This window comes from Polypterus senegalus, chromosome 9 (genome assembly GCF_016835505.1).
Source record: "Polypterus senegalus isolate Bchr_013 chromosome 9, ASM1683550v1, whole genome shotgun sequence".
NCBI classification, from domain to species: Eukaryota; Metazoa; Chordata; class Cladistia; order Polypteriformes; family Polypteridae; genus Polypterus; species Polypterus senegalus.
This window is the reverse complement of record NC_053162.1, coordinates 43,148,729-43,167,831: the sequence shown is the minus strand read 5'-3', so window position 1 is coordinate 43,167,831 and position 19,103 is coordinate 43,148,729. Positions and strand designations below refer to the sequence as shown.

At 36.1% G+C, this 19,103-nt stretch overlaps 1 protein-coding gene across 2 annotated transcripts in view; it reads right to left on the bottom strand.

Moving 5' to 3' along the window:
• The window catches only part of cfdp1 (craniofacial development protein 1), a 96,356-nt gene that overhangs the window by 23,458 nt on the left and 53,795 nt on the right, over window positions 1–19,103 (bottom strand). The window contains exon 6 of one of the 2 annotated variants that reach the window (XM_039763016.1): window positions 18,267–18,319. The exons of the other annotated variant lie outside the window; for it this stretch is intronic. Within the exon in view, the coding sequence (XP_039618950.1) occupies window positions 18,267–18,319 (53 nt within the window). The remainder of the gene's footprint in view (window positions 1–18,266; window positions 18,320–19,103) is intronic. 2 annotated transcript variants of the gene reach the window in all.

Sequence of the window (19,103 nt, the reverse complement as noted above, 5' to 3'; positions counted from 1 at the left end):
TGCTGGATATCATGGCCGGCCTGTGCACTGGTACTGTGAATGCTGTGCAGAGTGGAGGCAGAACCTCTGCGTTTTTCCCAGTTCATTGGTTCATCAGGGGTGTGTTCTTGCTCCTACTCTGTTCAACGCTTGTACAGACTGGGTGTTGGGCAAGGTCGTGGAGTTCAGCGTCTGTGGGGCTTCTGTTGGTGAAGAAAGATTCACGGATCTTGACTCTGCGGACGATGCTGTGATCTTCGCGGAGTTAATGGAGGCTCTGATCGGGGTGATCGAGAGACCGAGCAAGGAGTCTGGGCTTGCAAGTGTCCTGGATAAAAACCAAGATCCAGGCCTTTAATGACCTCTTGGGCACAGCCATCAGCAGTGTGTCTGTTTGCGGAGAGAGTGTTGACCTTGTTAAGAGATTTACTTACCTTGGCAGTGACATTCATGTCTCTTGTGACTCTTCCTATGGATTGGGAGAGCATGGGGGGTTATGAGGTCACTGGAAAGGGGTGTGTGGCGCTCCCGATATCTATGCAAAAGGATGAAGGTCCAAGTCTTTAGAGTCCTGGTGCTTCCTGTCTTGCTATATGATTGCGAGACATGGACACTATTCCAGTGACCCGAGACGAAGACTGGACTCCTTTGGTACTGTTGGTTTGACTTTGTGTTGAATGAGCGGTTGCTCATGGAGTCCCGAATGAGGCACATTACCTGCATAGGAGAGTCAGTTACGGCACTACGGCCATGTGGTGCGTTTCCCTGAGGGTGATCTGGCTCGTAAGATCCTCAATGGTGGGGACCCGAGCGGCTGAACCAGGCCAAGGGGTTGCCCACGTAACACCTGGCTGCGGCAGATAGAGGGTCATTTCTGGAGGGTGGGACTGGACCGCGTGTCTGCCTGGGGGATTGCAAACTAGGATCCCGAGTCGTTTCGTTGTGAAGTGGGTGCAGCAACAAACTGTACGAGTGCATGCTACCCAACTTGACTAGACTCCGTACATTATTACATGCCTTTTTCTTTGCTGTAGTCACCACATAAAAATGAACCTACATAAGTAATATGTAGATTAAATAATAAAATATTTAGTCTATCCTTAAGATAAGAGTATTTTGTATTTGAGTAAATGGCTTGGCATCTTAAAAATTCATAAAACATAAAATTTGGGTTTTGAGACATTTCTAAAAATTCCAGAACAGAATAGGTACTTTAAAAGCAAAATGAGATTACGCTGAATGAATGTAAGAAAAAATGCTGAAATATAAAACCTTTGGACAGAATACAGCTGGATGGCTCTTTTAAACGTTCAAGCAGATTCTCTCATGTGAAAAAAATTCCCATTTTTTGCAGACTAAACAATGAACTGATTATAAAGCTAGGTGCTCAAAAATAAAGAAAATGAAAATATTCAGATAGCTAAATGAAACTGCAAACAGATGTGCCACTTGAGAGCTTTTGTACAATATGGCACATTAATATTAAACTATGGTCAATTCTTCCTGGCTACTGTACAGACTACAAACTAGTACCAGTGGAATAAAGTAAATGTTAAAGTTAATTTTAGCTGCTATCACTACTGATACAGAGCCTAAATGTAGGAATTAACATTTAATTACTGTAAACTTTAATTATATTATTTTATCTCCAAACCCTTGCCACTCACTTATAATTTTGTTTGCACAAACACTACAGAATATTTATACTGCTCAGAAAACATAAAACTATAACAGCATTGAGATCTGACTGCTTCAAATGTTGTAGTTTCAACTTAATGAATCTGTTTCTAGGTCTGGTGGTAAAGTTCAATCAGTCTGAAGAGTTACTTTCTCTCTTTGCCTTTTTAATTTGTTGTCTCGAATTTAAAAAATGCATTTGACTTTTTTAAAATTCAGGTTATGTGGAAAAAAAACCCAAAAAGTTGCAATTTTTCACAAGAGAAATAAAGCACAAAAAGGTAGAAAAACAGAAGGCTACTATAGGTTGAAAGTCACACCTAGAGTAAGTATCCTTCATAATTTTTAAGGAAAGTAAAAGCCACATTATTAATACTAAGGTGGCAAAGAAAATTGGTGTGTTGTCTCTTTAAACAAGGGATTCAATTAACAACAAGATTAAAATTAAATAAGGAATTTGTTTGGAACAAATGCCTGCAATCCATGTGGCCAAGTATGACTAATCCATCTCTAAATCCATAAAGCTAAAGAAAGGTTAGCCTTTTAGATAAAAATGATTTAACATTTCAAAAGTACATACAGTACTTCATAAATCCACCTTTATACTTTATATGTTGATAAAAAGATTATCTGAATAAAATGTTTATCAACAACAATTCCTCAATTCAATGCAAAGAATTTTAGATTAAGCTGCAAAAACATTCTGTGACATATAGCAGAAAGTAGACACCAAACAAGTCACACTGGAGGTGACCACTTACTTCACTAGTCTGAGGCTCCTCTTTTATTGTTTGGTAACGTCCAGGCATATTTGGTGCTCTACACGACATACTTACCTGCCCCACCCCCCTCCCGGCCACTCCTTTTCCCATGGAAAGAAATGATATACAAATCCATGCCCTCCCTGTGTGCATTATGCACCATATTTATTAAAATAGTTTAAAAAAAAAAAAATCAAAAATGTAAATACAAAAGTAGAAGGATAATAACTTACTTACGATTGCAATAAGGAATAGATTTGCACTTATAATTATTATAAATGATGCAAAATGATACTGAAGAAAAAAAATGATTCCACCAATTTTTGTATTACACACAACTATTTACAGATATAAATTTTAAATTATATTATACACACTGGACTGACAGTTTAAATCCAGAATGAAACATGCTATTATACATTACAAGTTACAAACCGGATTCCAAAAAAGTTGGGACACTATACAAATCGTGAATAAAAACTGAATGCAATGATGTGGAGGTGCCAACTTCTAATATTTTATTCAGAATAGAACATAAATCACGGAACAAAAGTTTAAACTGAGAAAATGTATCATTTTAAGGGAAAAATATGTTGATTCAGAATTTCATGGTGTCAACAAATCCCAAAAAAGTTGGGACAAGGCCATTTTCACCACTGTGTGGCATCTCTCCTTCTTCTTACAACACTCAACAGACGTCTGGGGACCGAGGAGACCAGTTTCTCAAGTTTAGAAATAGGAATGCTCTCCCATTCTTGTCTAATACAGGCCTCTAACTGTTCAATCGTCTTGGGCCTTCTTTGTCGCACCTTCCTCTTTATGATGCGCCAAATGTTCTCTATAGGTGAAAGATCTGGACTGCAGACTGGCCATTTCAGTACCCGGATCCTTCTCCTACGCAGCCATGATGTTGTGATTGATGCAGAATGTGGTCTGGCATTATCTTGTTGAAAAATGCAGGGTCTTCCCTGAAAGAGATGACGTCTGGATGGGAGCATATGTTGTTCTAGAACCTGAATATATTTTTCTGCATTGATGGTGCCTTTCCAGACATGCAAGCTGCCCATGCCACACCCACTCATGCAACCCCATACCATCAGAGATGCAGGCTTCTGAACTGAGCGTTGATAACAACTTGGGTTGTCCTTGTCCTCTTTGGTCCGGATGACATGGCGTCCCAGATTTCCAAAAGAACTTGAATCGTGACTCGCCTGACCACAGAACAGTCTTCCATTTTGCCACACTCCATTTTAAATGATCCCTGGCCCAGTGACAACGCCTGAGCTTGTGGATCTTGCTTAGAAATGGCTTCTTCTTTGCACTGTAGAGTTTCAGCTGGCAACGGCGGATGGCACGGTGGATTGTGTTCACTGACAATGGTTTCTGGAAGTATTCCTGAGCCCATTCTGTGATTTCCTTTACAGTAGCATTCCTGTTTGTGGTGCAGTGTCGTTTAAGGGCCCGGAGATCACGGGCATCCAGTATGGTTTTACGGCCTTGACCCTTACGCACAGAGATTGTTCCAGATTCTCTGAATCTTGGATGATGTTATGCACAGTTGATGATGATAGATGCAAAGTCTTTGCAATTTTTCGCTGGGTAACACCTTTCTGATATTGCTCCACTATCTTTCTGCGCAACATTGTGGGAATTGGTGATCCTCTACCCATCTTGGCTTCTGAGAGACACTGCCACTCTGAGAAGCTCTTTTTATACCCAATCATGTTGCCAATTGACCTAATTAGTGTTTATTGGTCTTCCGGCTCTTCGTTATGCTCAAATTTACTTTTTCCAGCCTCTTATTGCTACTTGTCCCAACTTTTTTGGGATTTGTTGACACCGTGAAATTTTGAATCAACATATTTTTCCTTTAAAATGATACATTTACTCGGATTAAACGTTTGATCTGTCATCTACGTTCTATTACAAATAAAATATTAACATTTGTCATCTCCACATCATTGCATTCAGTTTTTATTCACAATTTGTTTAGTGTCCCAACTTTTTTGGAATCCGGTTTGTATTTAACCCTTAAGTCTAAAACCCAACTCTTCATTTCTTTGCTACAAACTAATCAATAACATTATAGGATATCTGGCCAGCAACCTCATAGTTGATGCTAGTGACAGCAAGACCACCAAGTCGATCTCAAGTTATAGTTGACCTCAGATAAGTGTTAATGTGGCAATCCACAGTTTTGGGTAGATTTTTTGAGGTGCTTTTCATGAATGAATGTAAGCAGTTCAAGCACAAATTATGTTTTTTGATGGCAAATCAGACAATTTCGTCAACTCTTCTGCAAGTTGTTTATCATTTAAGATAGACCGTTCTCCTTGGCCTAATTTGCCAAGGACCACTGACTGTTTTGTCAGCTCATCAGCCAACAGATTTTTAAAATCTGAGAACAAACCAAACTTTTCTCTTTCAATTCTTACATTTCTCAAAGTCAATAATCTTTCCATAAGTGTACAGTTGTAACACACATGGGACTCATAAGAGAAAGGGTGCTTTATAGACCTCAGCTTTTTCGCTTTAGGCCTACATCCAAATTCATGTCTTCACAAATGTCCATACATTGTTGGTTTGTTTGTAATTAGGATATTACATAATTTAATTTTACATAAACAAAATGTTTATGATTTAGGGTTTGAATCAAAACAGAAAAATGTTGTGAAGTTGCGTTTCTTATTAAATTAAATTAGCAAAAGACAGTTTAAAATTCTGAAGTGCCAAACGTTTTTACAAATAACGTTAAAGACTAAATAAGCAAAAAAAAACACCAAAAACAAAAAAAACAGTTTGTGGTTCTGAGAATGTTCCAAAGGAAAGCAGAATTATATAGGCTTTGCTTACTTACATGCATGCTTACTTTGCAAGCTTACTAACTTACAGTTTCATAAATGATCTCTAAATTGATTCAGTGAGATGCTACTATTGTAAAACATAACAGACTGTTCATGTTCACCGAATACCTTCATTTTTAGCACACCTCTTTTTTTCTTCTTTAAAAACTATGCACCTTTGTGAACAGTTCTTCACTTACACAGTGCAGAGAGTGTGGCTTAGTGATTGATAATTTGAGTCTATTTCCTCTGCCTTAATCAGTGCAGTGTAGGAAGAAGACCCGCGCACACGGTCTTCAGAGAAGGGGAGGAACAACTTGGACCGATTATTTCTTATTTTGTCATCTTGGTCGTACAGCACAAATGTTTTATTAGTGTTTTGTAGTTTTTGTTCAAAGGCGCCCCCAAGAACATACCGCCTTAGGCAATTGCCTAAATTGCCTATGCCAAAAACCACCACGGCCTATGGAATGCATCACATGCCACAAGCAAATGTTTGTTACAGAACTTGAAAGGAGTATACAGTGTCAAACCACAAAGTTTAGAATCTACTAAATTATTAATTGTGAGCCACAGACTCATTTTGTGGGCTACAGATTTCTTTTGGGGATGTGGGTAATTTAAAATGAGATTCTTATTGTAATGTGCCCGTCAGACAAAGTTAAAAGATTAAATACAGTATTTCTGTCCCTGAATATAAATTAACTTTTTTATGTAAAAGGGTCCCCTGTCTGTTTTTGAAAATAATGAGTCTCATGTCATGTCAGTCACCATCTTTCTAGAGAAACAACTGGAAAGATGGATAGATATTAAAATGGCCATTTTTCCCATAAGGTGAAGCAGAACTACGTAAAAATGCAGGTGATCATTTAAAAATAAAAAGCACACATCTGTTATGTCATGAACCAAGTATAGACATGGATTTAGTCCTGACAAAACACCCTATTTTTATACACACAAAATAAAATCTTGTCAAATTACTTTGCAGACACTCAGTCCTTAAGAAAATACTTTGTAATATTTTGATGATCCTTAAACAAAACAAAACAAAAAAAAAAAAAACACCACTTGATTATTAACTACCTAAAAAAGGGAAACAAAAACAACAACCATTAACAATTCTGACTTTCGTATGTTTTGGCTTCTATGATTTCTGATAATTTCCACAAATCATTCCAATACTCTTTAAATACTTGGCCACTGAATGCAATTAGACAAAACAATACTTAAAATCCCTACCGATGGATGATGCATTTAGGATTCAACTTCCGGGCGTTTTTACTGTTGAAGAACTGAATTCTGTTCCCTCAAAGATTACTGGCCCTATGGAAAAGCTTTGATTTTTTTCTTTGCTTTATGGTTCTTGCTGGGAAGAATAGTTACATATTACCAGTAGCATACTCCTAACGAGTGAATTTAGTACAACAAAACAAAATACACAATTTTGACTGTATGAATGGAGCATGGGAGTGCCCAGAGAAAAACCTCTGCAGTCACTAGAAGAATGTGTAATTTCCATGCAAACACTGAACAAGAGCACAACATTGGGTGAATATAGTAGTAACTTTTAGAAGTGTGCCACTGTCCTTAAGGATACAATGTGGGCTATTGTCAGTCAACAATGAACCAAAAAGGCATAAATTAAAGATGCTAAAAGAATGAGATAATGAAAACAAGCAGCTAAAATGTGGTTCCTTCACTGAGTTATTGAGGTTGTTCTCTATGACAGAAACTATTGAACATCATAGTGATGTGTGTTTAAAAAAAATCTCATTTATTTAAAATAATCAAGTCAGCAAAATTATAATAAATTAATCTGGACAAAAATGTTTAGCAAAAACTCTATAGCAAATGCAATTTAAAGTCAATAGTCTTAAATACATGAAGTAACATAAAAACAAATACAGTACATAGTGTCGGAGAAAATTATGAGCAAGATTTGGGAATTCTAGTAGTCTCTTCCTTGTCAAGTGCAGTTTTGTACTCCAGATTACAAGGACATTTTGTAATAGAGGTATACAAAGTAAGGAGAATACCTACCTTACTAAAATTTAGGAGTGGAGGTAAGAAGTAAAAACAAAGATTAAATCTTTTCTAAATCTAAGTCCAAAATGGGACTACTTCTTGACATGACAAATATGGTGTTATGAGAGACCAACTCTACTAAGTAGGGTTGATTTCTGTCATGCACTGGATGCAGCCAAGAAAGACACTGGTCCAGGCACAAGTTTGTTGGAGGAAAATGTTTCTGAAAATGGTTCATAAATAGAAAAAAGTGAGAAAGTGATAGAAGGCAGTTATTTCTTTAAAATAAGATCTTCAGGAAGAGGACCATGTTCCTTCATGGAATGTGTCATTTATTGGAAGGCTGGGCTCAAAATGCAACTAAACATCCCTTGCATAATTTATGCTTAAGGTTCATGGCACAGTTTTCGAGATCTGTGTTGTGTTGATTTTTTTAGTCTTGAATGTCAAAAAAAAAAAAAAAATTAAAAATAACAAAATATTTTATACCAATTATAGGTTTACATTTTAAGTCAGTTATGAAAATGTACTTGTTCTTGAGGAACTGCGTATATAGGGGATCTATTAATATGTCCTGTAATTCATTTATTCTTGAAGATGCTGCAGAAGCAAGGAAAATTATGGTAAGCATTGGGTATTTCTGGGATTATGTTGCAATGGGATGAAGCAGTTTTTACAAAAGTTTTAGTAGAACCAGTCAGTGACAGTGACCACTATAGTTCAATGTACATTTATAAATCTTTGAGTTTACACTAACTCTGTTCCATGTTAGCAGTGTTAATGTTTTTGAAAAATAAATTCTGAGGTAGTTAGTTATTCATCAAACCAATGCTTTAGGAAAGATAAGTTTCAGAATGGGTTTCCTTATTTTATTTAATAGTTTTTAGATTGTTGAGCTAGCACCAGCTCTATGACAAGGGTGTACTAGAATGGTTTTTGTCAGCCTAATACTACTGAAATTATACGTGTACCTGTTCATTCTGGAATTTACATAACACAGAAACAGACATGAGCACTGTAGCAAATGATCACAGTAGACTTTTTACATTTCTTTTTTTCCCCTCTTCCCTAATTATTTTGAAGTCTCATTTAAATAAATATTACACATTAGTAAGACATACTGTAGCACATTTTAATTTAGGTCAAATCTGATGCCTTCTTCTATTCTCTTCTTAATGGAGACAGATTTTAAGGCATAGAATTGTGCTACAGTTTGAGAGAAGAGAACTTCTTTGTGTTTTCCTGTTTGCAAACAAGTCAACTTTAGGGACACACCTTGTTAAAATAATGCTATTAGAGAAAATCTTGTGGTTTCTTGGGTTTTTCATATATCAAGGTTAAGTATCTGGACTGGTTTTCTGGATTTTGAAAATTATATTGCATTCTGTATTATTCAAGTAGCTTCGGGTAATTTAGGTGTATTAATTAGGTGCAGTGTCTATCAGATTTTAAAATAAAACAGTTTAGCATAGACCCATGACTCCTCAAATTAGTTTTTTGATGTTGAGAATGCCTTTGTTCTTGATCTTTAGCTAATCTTAAAGATATATGGCCTTTCAGCTCATTATTTTAGATATCTTCTTTTATGTGAATACTTGATACATTGTCATATGCAACCAAGTACCTAATGTGTCGGAGGCAAACCTTGTGGACTCCTCTTGTACAAGTTAATTAGTTACAATATTTTCCTTAAAATAGATGTCTCTGTTTGTGTCAGATTGCCCATTGCCTTCAAAGGAATAAGCAGGTCCAAAAGGCAGAAACTTAAGAGTATGTAGACTTTGTAACATTGATAGAGCATGTGCTTGTCAGCTGTTACAGTATACAGTAATTCCTCCTCGATCGCAGGGGTTGTGTTCCAGAGCCCCCTGCGATAGGTGAAAATCCGCGAAGTAGAAACCATATGTTTGTATGATTATTTTTATATATTTTAAGCCCTTATAAAAACTTTCCCACACTGTTTATAAATATTCCCTGCACAGTTATACAGCATAAATCCTTTGTATTCTCTTAGATATTAGGTAAGATTCATTGAAATTATGTATGTAAACACACTGTTTAGATGCAGTAAAACCTAAATATTATTTAAAAGATATCAAGCGTCTCCGATATCACATATGTTACAGACATTATGATAGACAGGCCACCAGCAATAAATACGTACAATGCAAGAAAAATTGTATACAGTAAATGTGTGTCCAGTGACACTAAACGTACGTACATGTACTAAGTACTGTAAGTAGAAAATTAATTATGGTTACCCACCAACAATGACACGATGAGTTGTCCGATAATGAGGAGTTTAATTTTACTGCACAACAAAGGAGAGCGTTACAGCCCATCTAAAGGAGCCTCTTCAGGCAACTGTGTAGCACCGCCGTTGTTCTTCTTCCGGCAGTCTTCAATCCAAATCCCTAAAGCACATTCCATCCGGATTACTGCCTTATTACATCCACTTGCAACTCGTTCTGCGCCCTGGTTAAAAAGACACTGCGGCCGTAGATCTTATATTCTTTTCCTCTTTTTTAAATAAAAAGAATCGTGGACTCATTGATGCCGTAATGGCATCCTACAGCGGTGTAACTTTTCCCTTCCTTGAACATATCCAAAACTTTTACCTTTTTGGCAATTGTTAACATCTTCCGTTGGCACTTGGGCACGGCCCCTGAAGCAGTAGCAGGAGCAGATCGTTTTGGAGCCATAATGAAGGGCTTGACTACACACAAAGATAAACACAAAAGAGCACAAAAGTTAACTCTTTACACAGCGAAACACGTTGATGCTGAATGAGCGAGACGAGACTTCCTGGTTAATGCTGTGGGATCGAATTTAGCACTCATTCACTGAGCCAATCAAAACACAGGAACTTAATTGCGTGCTCTAATTGGTTAGCTTCTCAGCCATCCGCCAATAGCATCCCTTGTATGAAATCAACTAGGCAAACCAACTGAGGAAGCATGTACCGGAAGTAAAAAGACCCATTGTCCGCAGAACCCGCGAAGCAGCGAAAAATCTGCATTATATATATAGATATGCTTACATATAAAATCCGCGACAGAGTGAAGCCGAGTCGAAGCGCAATATAGTGAGGGATTACTGTAGATTTTTTGGTAACAGTTTAGGTACTGAAAAAATGCATCTACTACTCATTTACTCTTATGTAACAAGTCATTAATAAAGACTTTGTTTGGTTTTAATTACCCTTATAAAGCATCAGTAAAGTGGTTTTTTTTTCTGTGCAATGTGACCTACTAAAATAACTTCACATTGGAATGGTCAAAAAGTGTCTTAAATGAAACATATTTCTGTAGATATTGCACACTTCAATTTATAGCCTGTGAATCTTTGATATTTTAAGCAGTTTTTACCAGCACATCAAATTCCACATAGAACAGAGATGAACAACCACTTTAATTATGATTTGTGTCATTAACACCAAAACAAACCTTTGTTAAGTTCTTGTTACGTAAGAAAATGAGTTACAAGTGCACTTTTGCAGTACCTAAACTGAAGTGTTACAGATTTTTTGAATGCACAACATAACTGTCAACTGTCCGAGTGTCAGGAAATGTAACCAAGGAAATATATTAACCCAGCTAACATTTAAATTATAAAAGTTCATATATAAACACTGCAGTTCACGTTGCACTGTCTCGATAAAACTAGAATTTAATTCTTTGTTGGTAATCATATTTTACAATGTGTTGCAAAACTGAAAATTTGTCATCTTTCAATGTAAAGCTCATAATCTCTGTTTCAAAATAAAAGACAAAATTGACCTCAATACATTCCTGAAGTAAAAAAGGAAAGTCATGTAATAGCTTAAAATAACACACAACGTGCTCTATGCCTGGTGAAAATAGTGTGCAGTGTAAATCGGTCAGGGGATGCATATTGGGTACCCACACTTACCTCCTTGAATTTTATAAGAGACATTTACAGTGCATATTATCTGCTTTGAAATATATACTGTATGTAATGCAAGTAGCAAAATTCAAGTTAAGTCAGCAAGTGAAATTAAATTGCAGAGTTTTAACTGTAATTGTTACTTAATTAAATTAAAATGAATTAGATTGCAGAAATTTGCTACTTTGTACCAGGTTATCCCAAACTCTGGTTGTGACTCACTAGACAAAATTACTGATATTTGAACAGCAGTCACCTTCCAACTGCTGAGGCACCTAGAACCAAAGCTTAATGTGTCTCAAACACATAATCAGGCACACAAATTAATTAAAAAAAATGCAGCATACACATCTCAGAATCACCCTTAGGCCTGTTATGAAATTAGGAGGAGGAGGTTGGGAGAGTGAATAAGAAATATGCCTACTGACAAGACAACAGCAACAATGTCTCGCCTCAAGGCAGATATGTGAAAACTTGCTGGGGAATGTTATCTTGATAAAGAGAAAAAAAAACAGGTAATTCTGAAACAGAAAAACTCAACACACATTGTCTTCTATAAGTTGTTATGCCATACACTATTATTCATTGTAAATCACAAATACATTGCTCTATAACAAACTTATTATTCAATTAAAAAATGTAACAATAACTCAAATTTGACAAAAAACACATAGTACTTCATTGTATGGTTATCATGTTGTGATACATGGAAGACTTCTTGAAGTTTACATTTACATAACTGACCTATGGACACTCTGGGGCAGCCATCATTTTCCATACACCAATGTCCTCAATGCTGATGTAACCAAACATGTTAATAAGTTAATATTTATAGATCAAAAGACCTCCCTCACATTCCACCCACATACCTTTCTTTACAAGACATACTGTGCGTTTACATGCACATACAACCAAGATAAAATGAGTAACCCAGTTAAGGCAGAAACCAGGTTTCCTAAAAATACACTGTTTACACGCTCGAATAATCTTCTGGAGATCTTCGTTTATATACTCCGACACATTAAACTGCACAAAAAAAAGTGGTTGAAAATCATCTCTGGCAACTATGAATACAAAAACAAGCATGAAGTCTGTGATACTCTTCGTGTTTTATAAATAAATTTATTTCTTCATGTGAACTGATGTAAATAATATCCATCCATTTTTTACATTTCCAAACAGAGTCCCCAATGATTTGCAGCATGGACACTGATTTCACGGTTTCAACAAATTCATAGCAAATAGCATGATTAAAACTAAACTGACACGTTATTAAAATTTTTCTGTTACTGGATTGCACAAAGCACACTCTTTTCTGCTTATCTATGCAATTGAGCCTTGCAAATGACCCATTACATGTGCTTCTTGCCTTACCCCCAGTTCTGCTACGATAATAACACCATTATTTTTACTTCAATAAAATAAGTATTGTTTTAGGTTATGTTACTTTAAAAAAGTAAGTGAACTACGTAATGTACATCAATTTTAACACATTACTGCTCCTGAGTTTGTGCTGCTGAACCTAGCACTGTACATTCAGTCCATCAAGATAAATGTAGCGATTTCTGAAATTTTAAGACAAATTATTTCAACCAAGAGGAGGAATTATGTGATTGCCTAAGCATTTGCCTCAGGAAATGTATCTTTGTGAATGCTTCTACCTGTGGCTGCTAAAAGTATGTGCAAAGCTAAGTAGGCAAACAAGAGTGCAGCATGTTTTGGGCTACTCAGAGACCAATAACTTAGAAACCAAGTGTCTGTAAATAACTGGGTTATTACGGCACACGTAAACACATTCCTAGATACCATATTTTTGACAAGACATGCATTACTTTTTTATATTTGTTTAGAGTTAACATCAAAAGACACTGACAAATGACAATGTACCAGAAAAATGCATACAACAGAGATGTATGAAAGTAAAATTTTCTTTACTAAACCCTTGGTCAGATATAAATAAGTTGAGCTGCCAAGTGATGCCCCATTTTAATGAAGTAACTCTTCTAACTATGATTTACTACTTGAGGGAACCATACACTGAAACATCAATGTGTTTAAGTATGCAACCAAATGGTTCAATCTTTTAATACTGAGAATTAAGGGAGGAGCTTCTGTCATAAAATTGGATGTGATAAAACCAAGAGAGGGGCCACTTTTAAAACTGAAACATTTCATGCCAGGAAGCAATTTTCAAATTATGTTCAAGAGAGTACTTCACTATTCAGAGTGCTTAATCCAGTTTATGGTCAAAGACAGTACCTGAGACTATCCTAGGAGCATTGCTCTCAAAGGAGAAACAAACCCTGGAAAGGGTACACTCTTTTGAAGGACATATGACACATATTTGTACTTGGAAAATTTATAGTAAAAAAATGAACCTAACATGGACATCTTTGCAATGTGATGGTTCGCTAATGTCTTGCAGGAAAATAAAGCTTCTTCCTATTCACTGTTCTCTTACAGACAGGTTTTACCTGTATTCATTTTACCCTATATCTTCATAATCCTTTCAGAGCCTACTGCAGAGGAGGACTATTCCCACAGCATGTTGTTGTCACCACCATGCATTACAATAGGAATAGTGCATTTCTGCCACAGAAACTTATTCAATTTTATTTCAGACTTTCCCACATACATTTTGACAAATACCCCACTATTACTTCAATTAGTCGCATACTTTTTGAGAAAGGCCTGGTTTTGACTGATTTAGAAATGCCGCCATGTTCTTTCCCTTTTCAATGGCTGACCTAACTGTACTTCCTGGGATGTTCAGTGGCTTAGAAACTGACATGTATTCATCTCCTGACAGGTACTTTTCATTAATTTTGTCACAAGAGTTGTACAGAGTGTTCTTTTGTCTTTTTGGCCAAAAAACAGCCACTGCGGCAGTTGGACCTACTACATACTTATACATATATAGTACTACATGCTTAGGCCAGGTTTATAGTTCATGCGATGCGACACATGCTCCAGTGGACGCTCTTGCTACGCAAGCCTTTTACTGTTTATACTTGTGCGTTCGGGTTCACTGTGTTGTGAATTGCCTGGAACACCTATTAAATTCTGATGACACCTTACCGCAATATCTCTGAAAAGGATGTTTAATGATTAAAACCATCAATCCAGGGATGTTTCCATTCCAGCAAGCATTGGGCACGAGGCAGAAACAATCCCTAGACGGGGCATCAGCCCATTGCAAGGTGAATACATACATTAGTGTCATTTTAGTGTCACCAAATCTGCACATCTTTGGATGGAAACTGGAGCACACTGTGGAAACCCAGCAGGAAAACATGTAAACTCCAGGCAGGGAATACCAGCGATGTGACTCCTTGTGTGTAATTATTACCAGTAATCATTATTTAAATGAAATTAACAATTTATCTGAAAAATGTAACATACATACTTTAATGCATTTCATCATGAAAGTGATATCAAGTATAAATCTAAGGATTCTAAATGTGCAGAGAGTTGGAATATCATACATTTAATATGTTCTGTGTGGTGATTTATTGCTGTTTGCTGCTGCTGTCGGCACAAAAGATGGTATGTGAGACTTTTAAAATGTATCATGTCATTACGATAGGGAATATGGGACTCTTGAATATAAAAGCACCACGAATACATCTGTCAGCATTTTCCTTCACTAAATCGAACGAATCATCAAACATTGAAGCATGCACATCGATCCCGTAGGAGCCACATAGCGACTTTCTGTCACTGGTAGATAGTAAACAGAGACTCTGACGTCAAGTTCCATCTTTTATCATAATGCACGACCCCGACTATTTGCTGGTACTGCAGTTAACACACGCATCACGTTCATTTCTGAGGACCTTCTCGGAGGACGCTTCAAATGAACGCTGGGAACGCGAGGTAGCCATGATGCGGGTACGTATGTGTTCTGACCATGAAGTATAAACAAGCCCTTATACTACAATTACTTGATGTACTTTGATTGTATACAGGTGATTTCCATTTAAATAATTATGTGACTTAAAAGCCAACTGTAATGATAATGATTTAGATGTGTTATAGCAAAGGGGCTGTATAATTATTATTAAGCGCACAATAATTAATAAGTTTAGGTCATTCTGCAAAGTCTTTTTCTGATTATCAGTGTTAAAAAAGCCAAATTAAACCAATTCTGATTCAATGTTGTAAAATAATAATACATGAAAATACCAAAGTAAGTTTTTACAGGCACTGTAGCTTTTGAACCTGGTTATTCTGGTTAGCTCATGGAGGCCACAAAGGTTGTTGTTTTCATTCTAGCCAGTACCTTAATTTGCAGGTACTTTGTGCATCTTATTGAACTTATTGTTTAATTAGATATTTTTATTATCCACTGTGGATTCTAAACATATGCCCACTTAGTTTACATTTTAGTAAAGTGCTTTGAAAACAGTATTTAGCATCCAACGTTTTATATTTTGTTATTTAAGTCATTGATGTTGAAATACATTAGATTTTTATACTCAATGACCTGTAAAGTTTCAGTCAAATTATATGGAAAAATCTGATGTATCAATGTAACTCAATCACTATAAACTGTCATCGGGATGACAGCCTTGCCAAAATTAACGGTACAATGAATTGGGCACGACAGAAAGAAACTGGATTTAAACCTGGTCCTCTCTGTCAGAAAACTGTTTTAACCGTGAATGAAACACTGCCAGAGCAAACCTTCTTAAGTATTTGTCAATAAACTATGTGATGGTCAGTATGCATGTATGGGTGTTTTGGTCGACAGGGGTTTTGAACCCTTACTTAGCCAGAAAACCAGCTTGAAGAAAGCACAGGGGGATTATTTAAATTACATGCTCCCGTGAACTTCTAGGTAGCAGCAGCCCAGGGGAAAGGCACAGCAGCCCGGGGGACAGGCACACCAGTGACACCCACAGGGCATGCTGGGAGTTTTAGTACTATAGACCAACCCTGTTGGAGACTCTGGGTTCCACTAGGTGGTGTTGCAAGAAGAAGAAGACGACGGTGTGCTTTGGGGTTTTGGGACTTCCGATGGATCCGGAAGTAGTTCCATTGGGCTACACCCTGGCACAGGAAGTAGTCCCGGGTTCAAAATAAAAGATGCCACCCTGCCACATCTGGGGAGACAAAGCTCACCTGGAGGTTTAGATGAGGAAAAGAGAGAGAGAGCAAGAAGAGGAAAAGAGGTATTGTACTTCTCAGAAAACAATTGTGAAAGAATTAGTTGTTACATAAATAATTTATATTTACCCGGGACTGTGTCTGTGTGGTGGTGTCTGAGGTTAGGGAGGTTGCAACGCTCCCTACTAGTCAGAACTATTACATTTTTTGATGGGCTTTAAATTTAACCCAGGAAATTATTAAAAACAAAACTTAAACTGGATACTGACAATATTTCTATATCATTCAAATGTATACATAAAATTAGGTTCACTGTTCAACCTGTCCCTTCCACATTTTTAACTTTGAAATAGACAAACTGAAAAAAATAATGTTTTGATAATGGGCGTCTGTGGTATGTTGTCTGAACCTGCCACATCTTGAATACCAAAAACAGTCATACTTCTTGTTAAACACATGTAGTTGTTAAAACATGAAAAAGACAAGTGGAATGTCTTCAAAGGCATTTACATTTTTCTGTAATATAACTGAATATTTACTTACTTAGTTTACAAATCATGCAGTTCACATATGCAATCTAGACGTTCGCCACAAAAATCTGCAGCTGGTTTTAAATTGTTCACTAGAACTGTATAAATTGAGTTGAATTTTATTTAACACCATTCATATTAAAATGCATTATAACACGATCCTAAATTGTTCTAGTGTGTGCTTGGTGTGGGTGTGTGTGTGCCCTGCCCGGGGTTTGTTCCTGCCTTGCACCCTGTGCTGGCTGGGATTAGCTCCAGCAGATCCCCCGTGACCCTGTGTTAGGATATAGCGGGTTGGAAAATGTCTGACTGTCTGACTATGCATTTACACAAAGTACATTAGAATGCATGGAATGAATGCTTAATTTAAATGTGAAATATACTGTAGCTAAAAGAAAGAAATAACACCCAGAGGAACAGGCCTCCTATGAATTATGCACAACTTTAAAATTTTAGATATACAAATAAAAACTATTTTCAGTCTTATGAGCCATAACAAAGCTGAATTTTCATGGATACAAAGGACAAGACTGGTAACATTTTCTAATGTGTTTCACCCATCATTCTTTTAGCAAAGTTCACTTGTGTTTTAAGAAACAAAATGGCACTAAAAGTGAAAAAGATTGTAAAATAAATGAAAAAGCACAAGAAAGGTTAATGTCATCAAGTGCGATGTAGAGAGATGTAACACAATGAGTGTGAAAATTGATGCAGTGATGTAGAAGAATGTCACATATTATGATCATTATATATTTAACAGCATCCATTGTATATCAAGTTTATATGAATACCACCACTGCTCCTCCTCATCCTGTGTTAAATTACCGAATGTGTCCATAAAACTGTTTTTGAATTACTGAGTTTTCTGTTTGTTAAACATTATGGATGGTTGTTATATGTGAGGAACCGATTACTATGCCTTGTGCTCTAAACCAACAAAACAGTGTAATTAGACCATGTAAACAGCCTTTAAACAGGAAGTAATGTAGGGTCAATGTCTTATTAGTTTTTGTTTTAGTGGTTAATGATGTCATTTTCATGTATTTTGCTGCAAATTTGAGAAAACAGGAGGTCATTTTTTGGGCAATGGAATGTGTTTTTTTTTTCCAACTTAATTGATGACAATTCACATTAGGAAAGGGTTTTCTGGAACAAATTTGCTTTACCAGGCGAAAGATGCCTATATAAGCTCTGTTTTATGCTATTCAAACACCAAGGAAAATGCCATAAGGGGTCTTTTCCTGAATCCCTTCATTTTGATTAAATAAGTAATCGAAAAAAAAGTGAACTAATATCACATAATGGCTTAGGAGTGCAAAGAGAGAAACTTCAGCATACACAATAATTCTAATAGAAGTAAAAATTATTTATGTAACTGTATAAATGAACAAAACATTCTCAAACTTTCATAATTAAATTTAGGTTTGCTTACTCACTCTCATACGCACACCTGGACTCACATAAGGCCATTTTGGAACCGCCACTGAACCTAATGATTGGGAGAAAAAAAAAAAAAACTGGTGTACCAGTGAACATGCATGCAGTAACTAAGCATGGATAATAACCAGGCGCAAGATTCAAATCCAGTGTTTTGGATCCGTGTTTGTGTGTATATATATATATATATATATATATATATATATATATATATATATATATATATATATATATATATATATATTATACATACACACACACACAAACTTAATCCTGGAAACTGACAGCTCTACCTGTGATATTTTTACTAGTTCACCTTCTTCATTGTTAAAGAAACTCACAATACCATGGCTATCAATATTATTCTGTATAACGGTTAAAATTACTTGTTTGTCAGGTTATGTAACATCGTGTAATCAACAGTTGTTAATGTTTTCATTCACTACATTATCTAGAATGCTAATCAAGAGTGTGATTATACCAAGCTTTTTTCATAAGGAGTAATACTTCTAATCTATCTGGACAAATTAACTTTCAATTTGTTGTTCTTCATTTTCAGCATTAAATTTTAAATTAACTGGTTTTAAGAAAAGTAGCTTGATTTAAAAAATGCTTTACATATGAGATTCACTAGTTTTTAAATAGATCTATGTTACTATCGGTCTCAAGCTCGGGTTTGTCGATAAATCTCAAAATACAGTACTGTTACTGCTTTATATTTAGATGATTAAGCATGCTCTCAAACTACATCTGAGCCCAGTATGAATGCCAAGGAATTATTAAAAAGAATTATTAAAATATAAGGAACTAGGGTGGTGATTAACAAAAAACATTAA